The sequence below is a fragment of the Coffea eugenioides genome, chromosome 3 (assembly GCF_003713205.1).
Source record: "Coffea eugenioides isolate CCC68of chromosome 3, Ceug_1.0, whole genome shotgun sequence".
NCBI lineage: Eukaryota > Viridiplantae > Streptophyta > Magnoliopsida > Gentianales > Rubiaceae > Coffea > Coffea eugenioides.
In genome coordinates, this window is record NC_040037.1 from 12,579,295 (window position 1) to 12,589,988 (window position 10,694).

General features: G+C 36.9%; 2 protein-coding genes across 2 annotated transcripts; both read right to left on the bottom strand.

The window, feature by feature from the left end:
- Positions 1 to 7,064: 7,064 nt before the first annotated feature.
- LOC113764706 lies at positions 7,065 to 8,100 on the bottom strand. The gene is made up of 2 exons (XM_027308674.1): positions 7,892 to 8,100; positions 7,065 to 7,757 (listed from the first exon to the last, which is right to left on the bottom strand). Exons 1-2 carry the CDS (start codon positions 8,063 to 8,065, stop codon positions 7,236 to 7,238), a joined length of 696 nt encoding a protein of 231 aa, XP_027164475.1. The 5' UTR covers positions 8,066 to 8,100; the 3' UTR covers positions 7,065 to 7,235.
- Positions 8,101 to 8,699: 599 nt separating this feature from the next.
- LOC113766058 (putative nuclease HARBI1) lies at positions 8,700 to 10,264 on the bottom strand. Its single transcript, XM_027310283.1, has 3 exons — positions 9,761 to 10,264; positions 9,455 to 9,680; positions 8,700 to 9,369 (listed from the first exon to the last, which is right to left on the bottom strand). The coding sequence occupies exons 1-3, from the start codon at positions 10,262 to 10,264 to the stop codon at positions 8,882 to 8,884; spliced, it is 1,218 nt and encodes a 405-aa protein (XP_027166084.1). The 3' UTR covers positions 8,700 to 8,881.
- Positions 10,265 to 10,694: the final 430 nt, after the last annotated feature.

A 10,694-nucleotide genomic window follows, 5' to 3' on the forward strand; every position in this document is an offset into this window, starting at 1 on the left:
ACGGGATTCCCTATGTGGCATTCCCTTTCTATGGTTTATGCATGATGCTATTTATTAAAGCGATATAAATATGTGACAAATATTGCCTAAAGGATATAAATAATGCATCGGGGGGAAAGAGGTCTAAAATGAAATGCATTTATTAAAATCAAGTGCAATAACCGAAATTTAAACATGTGAGCTATCTAGTGGGTGAGTCACTAAAAGAGTGCCAAAAAGGGCCTCTTATCGCTAAGGCATATGAATGCAAGCCAAGAAACAAAAGAATGGTTAGTGCAATTGATAGTACACATAACACATTGGGAGCATTCGAAAGAAAAAAAAATACAATAAAGCAAGTAAAAGGGTTGGAAACCCCTTCCCTCGTGCCTAATGTGCTTAAAATAGGGTGAGGCCGACTCTACCCTAGGTCATTCTAATATGGATGCATGAGGCTGGGGTTCACTAATGCCTAGACTCGATAAAGCTTCGGCTCCCAAACCTTCAGACCTAAAGGCGAAGGGTCGTCACTCCCAGGGCCTTTGGTCGGTGGCTCGAGTGATCCCTTAGGTAGCGCTATGGGCGCAGAGCACACCATCCGCCTACCCAAGGCAATCGATCCTAATCCTACAAGGCGGTGTGGGATGGCGCCCACGAAAATAAAAATAAAATGGGATAAAGCAAGTAAATATGCACGTATGAAGTGTTCCCCTATTTTGAGGGAAAGGGTTGAGAACCACGCGAGGCTCTAAAGGTGACACACCCCCTCCCAAGTGCAATGCAAGCGCGAGATAAATAAATAAACATACATCCAAACATACATTCATGAGTCGAGGGATTGGTTTGAGACGCGAGTGATGCAAAATCCTAAAAGGAAAAAAATGCAACCCTAAAACACCCAAATGTAATATATGAAAAGGTTAAAAGAAGGAAAAGGTTGATTAAATCAATTTTGCTCGGACTCTCGAATTTCCCCAGTGGAGTCGCCAACTGTCGCGCCCCACTTTTCGATCGTCGAATGTATGTGTGTGAAGTGTGGTGTGTGAACGTGTGCAAAGCAAAAGTAAAGGCCATGGGACTTTGGAAAGCGACGATTTGGCCAAAAAATAGTTTTAAAAAGGGTTTTGAAATGAAAAGTTTGGAGTCGCCACTTGGTAATGGTTTAAGGTGTACCAAGTCACCCAAAAATGAGTTTTAAAGTCAAGTAGTAATAAACCCTTTTTAAAACGACTCTTAGTCTACGTCAACCAAAGAAAAAGGTTCGGGAGTCACGTTTGACAAAGGGGAAGGCAAGGATAGAATCCAAGGCACCCCTTTGACCTAGCCAAGGCTAGTTGCGTTGATTTAATCAAAGATTTTCCTGTTTTAACCAAAGAAATTATTACATTTGAGTGCCCTACATGAATGCAAACCCTAGACCTAGGGGAATTGGGGGAAATTTCTCTTCAAAGGTTGAGTGGTGCCAATCACATTAATTGTGAAGCCCAATAATGATCCTTTTGGAGAGGTCACACCTAAACCTAAATGACGTGAAAAATGAGTGGAATGCATGCCATGTGAAAGTGTGAGTTTGTGTGAAGTGAGAAAAATGATAAAAGTAATAAGATAAGAGTGAAGGTGTGCAAATGTAGATGAAAGTACTCGTGTGCGAGTGAAGATAAAATGTTCGTGTGCAAGTGAAGATAAAAGGGTTCGTGTGCAAGTGGAGACAAAAAAGTGTTCGTGTGCAAGTGAAGGTGATAAAAAGGTGCATGTGTGCAAATGAGACAAAAGTGAAAGTGTAATGATAGAGTGGATTGAGAATGCATGAGCCTAGGGAATTCATGCATATTGGGTACGGGGAGACCTAAATCGTGACTTGATTTTCCCTTTGATTAGAAGGCGAAACTAGCGTGCTAAGGCTATCGAGTAGCCACACTCGCTCGTTTCCCTTATCGGAAGGGGACTTTCACGCAAATGAACCCTATAGCTAGTATGGGATGCAAAACCTAAAGTGAGGGGAAAAGGGGGTCGAGGATCATGCCAAATGATAAAACTAAGGAAAATGCGTGATATGTAGTGAACAGGCAAATAATGCATTAATGAAAAAAAAACAAAGGAAAAAACCTATTGGGTCTAGCGTTGGACTAGCCCTTTCTATGAATTCCTAATGAAAAAATGAGCCACAACTAGCATTAGGCTAGTGTGGTAACGTACATTCATCCATTCCATTCATTCATGGTTATGAAAGCAAGTAGACATGCCAAAACGCTCGTAAACACGTAGCACGTAGCACTTAGCATGCTCGACTAGATGCAAGAGCCTACTAAAGCAATTTAACATGTAACAACAAAAACAAGCAACCAAGGGGAAGGGGAAATGGACCAGATGCTCTTCGAGCCCTATCTATTACAAGCCAAGAGGTGTACACATACCCCATAAAAGCATAAAGGGGAAGGGAAAATGGACCAAATGCTCTTCGAGCCCTATCTATTACAAGCCAAGAGGTGTACACATACCCCATAAAAGCATAAAGGGGAAGGGAAAATGGACCAAATGCTCTTCGAGCCCTATCTATTACAAGCCAAGAGGTGTACACATACCCCATAAAACTTAAATAAAAGTAAAAAGCAAGTAAATGCATGCAAGGAGGTAAGGAAAGCGGAGTAGGCATGCATATTCACATAACACGTAGGAGCACGTAGGGTCAAATGAAGTGCAAATGAGGGATAGAGTGTACCTCCCTTGAAACGACGCCCTAATGTAGCGAAATTACTAACTTACCCTCCAAAATAATAAAAAGGGTCAAGGTACCTCAAATAGTAGAATATAACAAAATTATCAAAGAAAAGGACGGCTTAAACTAAGACCATCAAAACAAAAGGTTAAAGCACCACTTTAATGATAAAATATAAATAATCCAAATGGCATTCATCAAATCATCAAAAATTTCTTCAAATCGCAACTTAAATGTAGTCAAAGGTACTTAAAGATTAAGGAGAAGGCATGGCCTAATCAAATTCCAAGTAAAACCTCTATTAAGGACTCAAACATAACCCTTACCCAAACATTCGAGTCAATCGAACACATGAACATGGAATTGAACAATTAGAAGCATTTAAATGCCTAAGATCAAATACGGGTCAATGAGTGGTTTCACTTGCATTTTTAGGATCCAATAACGACCACTAATCAATCACAATCAACGTCAAAGTGAATCATCAAAGAGCTTCAAAGGTCCTCAAAATAAAAGAGATCACTTAATGATACAAATGCGAACACCTTAGGACCTACTTGGAAGGGAAAAGGAACATGAAGGATCAAGGCATCTCAAATAATCAACCTAAAACATGAAATTGACACATTGAGAACATTTAAACAATTAAACAACCCATGAATCATAAAATTTGAATCCAATTGAAAAAGAAAAGAAAGATTGAAGAATCATTTTTGATGAATTTCTTCCATAAAAAGCACATTGTAACTCAAAAGATTAGAGTGGACAAAAAGCCAATTGGAAATAAGAGTTCTAAACTAAAATGGTGACTCAAGAGTAAAATCTATCAAAGTAATCGCTAAACTTCTCAAAAATGACATGGAAAAACAAATCGTTAGAATTAAACGAGAAAAATAGTCATGATCTTAACCAAACGAAAAATCAAACTATGAGCTCCCAAAACCACTTGAATCTTCTTATTTCGTTCTAAAAATTCACCAAAAATCTGTTCATGAATCAAACAAAAACAGGCCAAGGAAAACTAGCATGGTAAAAGGACAAAATTGAAGAAATTTCCCAATCTTATGGGCCTAAGTGAAACAAAAGAGACTTGAGGGATCAAAGTGTAATTTTCCTGAAATTTTCATGCATGCAAACGTAGAAGAATTCTGCATTTTTGAAACTTTCTGCAACTATTTTTACATTAAGCTGAAACAACCGAGAATGAAACTGCACTTTGCTTTCAAAATAATTCATATTCTCAAGTTCAAAAACACAACTTCAATTAAATATTTTCCAACCCAACATCACAACTTCAGATTGAGCAACTAACTGTACCACTACCATGACCCAAACAAACAAACAACTCGGGAAGGATATCACACTCAGCTTTGAGAAAACATGCATGCCACGGCAAGAAAAAACTTCAACTTCCGCAATGTTTTATTTGCTACCAAATTTACAGCTTACCAAATTGCCTTCTTACTCCAAGCAACAAGCTCAAAACAGTAAGATTACCCTATAGATTCTTCTAACATGAACAGCCAAAAGCCAACATCGAAAGGACAAAATGGGCTGCTGCGTATCAGCCAACAAAAATCACTTGAAAGGGTGACAGAAGCCACTGTAATCTGTAAGCAATCAGCCGATGAAGGGAGTTTCCAGCAGCTCCTCTTCCTTTTTCTTTGTGTTCCTCGTTCCTTCTCCTCCTAGTCGGCAAAGCCTCTCACTTCTTGTTTGGTCGAGAAACTCTCTCTATCACTTCCTCTCTGGTTTTCTTTTTTTTGTTTTGCCGTCACTTACGATTCTCCCTCAATTCTCTCACAGCTTTTCCCTCTCTGTTTTCAGTTCTCCCTTACCTTCAGCTCTCAGTTTTTCCTTTCCGTAAGCCCTCGTTCCAGCCCGTCGACCTCTCTCTTTTTTCTCTCTTTCGGCTGCAGCTTTCTTTTCTCTTTTATATCCCCTTCCAAATCTCCTAAACCCTTCCTTGAATGGTCAGGATGAAAGCCAGCCTCTGCCTTCATCTTGCCCTTCGATGGCACGTACGAAGCTAACCCTTTGCAAGCTGCCAAAAATGCAGCTTGCAGGCCGCGATCCTTTTTCTCTTTTTTTTTTTTTTTTTTTTTTTTTTCAAGAAAATTAATTGATTAACATTGATAACTAATTTAACAAAATACATAATAATAAAAGAAAACTAATGAAGAAAGCTAAATTAAAATGAAATGTTAACGCTAACGCTAATTATTCTTGTTTTCTTTTCTTTTCTTTTTCTCTTGTTTTTTTTCCAAAATAATAGATGAAATGGTAAAATAAAGTAAAAAACAGTAATTTAATTAATCGTCAAGTAAAAATGAATAAACTAAAAATAAAAAGCGGCAAAACTGCTATTTTCTACTTTTCGCTTTCATTTTTATTTTCCACTTTCATTTTTGTTCTTTGCTTCTTTTTTTTTTCCTTTTCAAGAAAGCCTTGAATAAAACAAAAATGATTGAAACATGTTTTTGATGTTTCTTCCTTTTCTTTTTTCTAAAACCTCTATTGCTAATCTTAAACTTAAAAGCTAAAACTAAAACTAAAACTAAAAGTAAACAAGAATAAATAGCAAATGAAATAGGTCAACTAAAAGGGCGAAACACACAAAAATGCAAGCAATCTAAAATGAAAATCATGAAATAGATGCTACATAAAATTATTCAAAATTTGGTGTCTACATGGATATTTTGAAATATATTGTTTAAAAATTTTGAGAAGTTTTTTGAGGTCACTGTAGCTAAAATTGTTTAAAAATTTGTAACAGACAAACTTGGCAAAAAATTTGTTTGCCAAACAAGGCTGTTGTTAGCGTACAAAAAATTTGTAGTAAAATTTTTGAATCAAACACTCATCGCCACCCTAACCTCCCTACGGGTACAATATTGCTAAATAGAAGTTAAATTGACCTACCCAAAAACAATGAAATCGGCAACTCAAGCGACAATCTCAGAAGAAACAAGAAGTACAAGTGCAAAAGAAATTATTTTCAAGTACATATTTTGCAAAAAAAAAATTGTAATCACTTTTTCGAGCATTTTTTTTTAATTTTACATACATCAAATCACAAATGTATCACATTATTATTTTTAAAAAAATTTCAAATAATTTCAAACCAAACATGCTCGAGCTTATTGAAGATGCCATTTGATCTCGACCTTGATGATTTGTAAAGCTTGGCCCTAGTGTTTAGAGCTGTGAAGTGATGACCCATCTTGGATCCAAAGGCCTCATGAACATCAGAGGGACTTCAAGTGCATGGATTTTGTCCATTGTTATCTAGTGTTTGATTGTATGAGTCTGGTGCATGGAGGGTCATTTAATGGAGTCCAAATTGCATAACAATTATTATTGGATAAGATAAAAGAAACGAAAATGCCATTTGTTCTGGAGTCACGCATGACTCTCGTTGTCACTTTTACTTCCTCAAGCTGAGAATTCTGGTCTCAATTTCCTTCCTCATTAATGGGTCCATGTTTGTCCATGTTTTCCCATAACAAGAATAATAAAACAATTGCCATAATTGCATTTGAATTTTCAATGTGTCTTCAATTATAAAGCGTCTGTCTTATTGTGTTGGCTGCCAGTTTAACCATATTTGCATTGTACTTCTATATTACTAACTCAAAAAGGAACTGAAAACATCATGCTCTTAGGGTCCGTTTGGTTGGACTGAAAATATTTTCCTAGGGAAAATATTTTCCATCGAAGTCATTTTCCTGGAAAATCACTTCCTTCCCCATAATTTTCCAGTGTTTGGTTATTAAGTGAAAATATTTTCCAAATTCCTTTTTTCATAATTTTCCGGTGTTTGGTTTGTCACTGAAAATATTTTCTGATATATTTGTTGATATGTTGCAAATATTTTTTTTACTCTCAAAACATTTATTTCATTACAAGTTAATTTTAGTTTCTATCCATTATAATCAAATTATCATTTCTATAAAATATCTATTCATATTATACCATGAATTCTTAAATGGAATTATTAATGGAATCTTGGATTTATTCATAATTTGTTAATTCTTGCTGCCGACCAATGGAGCTTTCGATTAGCAAAGTCCAAGGCCAATTACCAATAAACCACCTTAATATGTACAGCAGCTCAGTACAGAGACAGAGACTGCTGGTGCTAGGCCAAAAATTTAGCATCATGCAGCCTTGTGCAAATGTCAATCCACAAAGAGGAGTTCTAGCAGAGTAGCACTTTCACCCTCATCCATATTGCCAAAGAGAAATGAAAACCTGTGCCAGAGCCTGTTAAGATGCAACCCCCTCCCAAAACAGCAATGCATGCGACTATTGCAGATCTTAGATTGGACCTCATAATGCCACACTCTGTTAAAGGCCATAAGCAAAAATTGTCCTCCTTCCTAAAGAAAACAAAATTCAGTTACATGCACTTCAGATTGCATACTAAACCCATGTACCATGGAATAAGCATGCTTGCTACAGAATATACAAAACTTCGCTAAAGACAACCAAAACTCCTCTCATGCCATCGAAGTAGAATTTGCAACTTCAAAGTACTTTATTCAACGCCCCAATCTTTCTTGAACCTCTCGAGAGAAATCAAACGAAGTCTTTGACTCTTCGCCATAAATGCTTTTCCTAGCTTCTCATTTTGCACCAAATGCTCGAATACCAAGTCCAGAAATTCTTCGCTATACCCTTCTATATTCATAATCTCTTCATGTAGTTGGTTGACATCAAGCTTGTTTGCACTAATTTTGTTCAAAGCAGCTGCCACTTCTCCAAGTTGTTGAGACATCTTTTCAATGTCTTCATTGCTGCGATTTCTTTTACGATGTTGTTTGGTTCCCGATGATGTTGCTCTCACTTCTGAGGATCTTGCACTAGTCACATCCTTTTGTTCTACACTTGTCTCTTCACTTGTCTCCACACTTGTCTTAGGAACAAATGGAGTTTCCAAATTCACATCGACAAATGATTTTGCAAAAGACCCGGTGGCCAGATCTTTCCCAACCACAACAGCCATTTCATCATACAACTCGATTTTATTCTGGATATACTTGTCATGACCTGGATTTTTCTGCGTAATCATAAACCAGAAATTTCAATCAACAATATAACAAATCCAATTTTGCACTAACAAATCCAGGTTTAGTGCAAAAATTCAAAAGAACAAGAAGTCCTCATTTGACATTCTTAACTCCATTAAATTACCTGGATATAGGCATGATACACACTAGGACTGGCCGTTATCATCTTCAAAGTATCATCCCAGCCAAATCCACTTTTTTCACGAATTTTTACTATGGTGGACCAAGATGATCGCACTGTTCTTAGATGATTTTCCACATGGTCTACCGAGCACGTAACCCCAAACTTATCTTTCATGGCATCTACCACACGTGTAAATGAACTTGATTTAAAGCTATTGCTAGGCCTATTCCCAAGTTTCACCTCATCGGCAAGAATCTCAAGCATCAAACGCTCCATAGGTCTTGACCACCTAAACTGTTTCTCTCCCTTCTTGCCCATCTTCAAAAAATTAATCAATTTCAATAGTCATCACCAATAAAACAAACTTATAACAATTATAGCCAACTATTTGCAGAAACATTAACAATTGCAACAAGAATGAAAATCATGACCCTGGAGAGCATAAGTTAATTCTCAATGGACAACAAGAGATGCAAGGTTAATCATATAGGCAGAAGTTTTTGCAGATCAAGAGATTTTTCTACTTCATGTTCAAGAGTAGTTAAACAATTGTACCACCATTTGACAGTGACAACATTGCTGGCCAAAATGCATGTTCTAATCTTTGCAGACCCTTACTACTCAAAAACTTAGAAAAACATATATGCCAAAAATCACCAACCTCAAACTGAATTGAAACTGTTATGTCTGCTGCGGTTTGATGATCCTGTGTTTCTAAGAGCTTCTTGTCAACACTGTAAGAGTTTCTAAGAGCTTCAAGTCATTCATCCAAAGCGAAAAATGAAAATAATCACAATCAGGGTTGTAAAAATTCTGCAATCTTTCAATGATCAGGCAGATTTATTCATATATATGCAGGCAGAACGCCGAGACCTCTACATAGATAAATCACTCATATAGAGCCAAAGACAACCTTACATGGCATCCAACGAACCAGCATTATCATAAAACAAAACAAAACTAAAAAAGAAACTACAACCACCATCTAGATTATCTACTTTGTCTTCTTTGCATGTAATCTACAGACATAGCATGTGCAATTGCGTCTCTTTTCCTTGCCCATTCTCTATTTTCTGCTCGTCTCTCACTTTGTGTTTGATAAGGCTGTGTGTAAGATGCTTGTTCAGTCAGAACATTTGGAGTTTCAGATTGTTCCTCTTGAATGACCTCTTCCATGAACATGTCATTTGGAGCTATACCCATAATGTGATTATGTATGATACAACATGCCAGAATCACATCTACTTGGGTTTTAAAATCCCAAAAAGGATCATTATCCACCACCTTAAATCGTTTCTTTAAAACACCAAAGCCTCGTTCGATGGTTGTTCGCAATGAGGAGTGACGAAGATTGAAAAGCTCTTTTTCATTTTGAGGGGGATTGTCATCATACTCCTTTAGGTGATATCGAACTCCAGAATAAGGAGGAATGAAACCGTTGCGAATGCCATATCCAGCATCTACAAGATAGTACTTGTCTAAAATTGAAAAAAAAAAGTTACTTTTGCCTAATCTAACAATGTTTTGCATAATTATACGACTCACATAAATTAAGACAAGTACCTTGCAGTACTTGTAGACCCCTTGGTCTTGTAAGAGCATCTTCAAGAACACGAGAATCGTGTGCCGATCCTTCCCAACCAGCAAGCACGTATGAAAACTTGAGGTCGAAAGAAATAGCAGCTAACACATTTTGAGTTGGGTAACCCTTTCGACCTCGAAATTTTCCTTGAATTTCAAGGGGTACACTTGCAACAACATGTGTCCCATCTATAGCCCCTACACAATCCTATTTTGTGATATCAATTAGATATAAAATAATTTCTACTATTTGAGTTAATTAATTTTTATACAAAGAACTAGACTTACAGCAAACCAGGGGTAGTATCTTCGACTATTACGGATCTCTCGTGGAGTCACACCATTTGGCAATTGTATTAAATCTGGATATAGTTTCAATATGGCATCAAGTACAATGGAAAAATAGCGGTGTATGGTTTCAGTTGACCTATACAAGTACCCCCCAACCACTCGAAACCTCAAATTATAGCCAACTATTTGCAGAAACATTAACAATTGCTCTCTCACTGACATATGAATGGTAGGTTGTAATAATCCTCTAATGGTGAGAGTATTTAGTAATTGGAAAAATGTAGTTTGGTCCATTCTAATTTGGTCTATGCAATACGAACTACTTCCATATAATATGCTATCCATGTAATCCTCTCTAGCTCGCTCCCTATTAACATGAGGTGGTTTAGGTATAACAACTGGAGTTTTATAGACTTCAAGAGCTGCATATCCTGCTGCTAGGACTGAAGTGGCAGCACCAATTACAATAGCATCCTCATCATCATCACTACCGGGATCCATCTATGAAAATTCACGTAGCAGTAGACTATTAGTAGTGTACCAGAAAAAGCTAGAGTAATGCAGGGGTCTCAATTGCAGAGTGATGCAGGGGTCTCAAATGCTCCTCAAAAGAAACTGATTGATCGTTCATGGGATATCTTGGGATTGACCTTTTAATTTAGAAACATATTATATCCTAGAACATTTTGGGCATCCATCAAATGTGGCACCAGATAATAAAGCGAAAAAAATGACATCTACAAAATCAAAATTCATGTCGGAGGATCAAACGAAAGAAGCTAGAGACAATTAAAACTACAAAAGAATCAGCCCGTGGCTTCACAAACTCAATGAATTCACTAAAACTTTTACAAATGGTCTAAAACCCCCAAAACTCAGCAGCCAAATTAATTCATTAGCATCAATCAAATCAGATTTAACCCTAATCAGG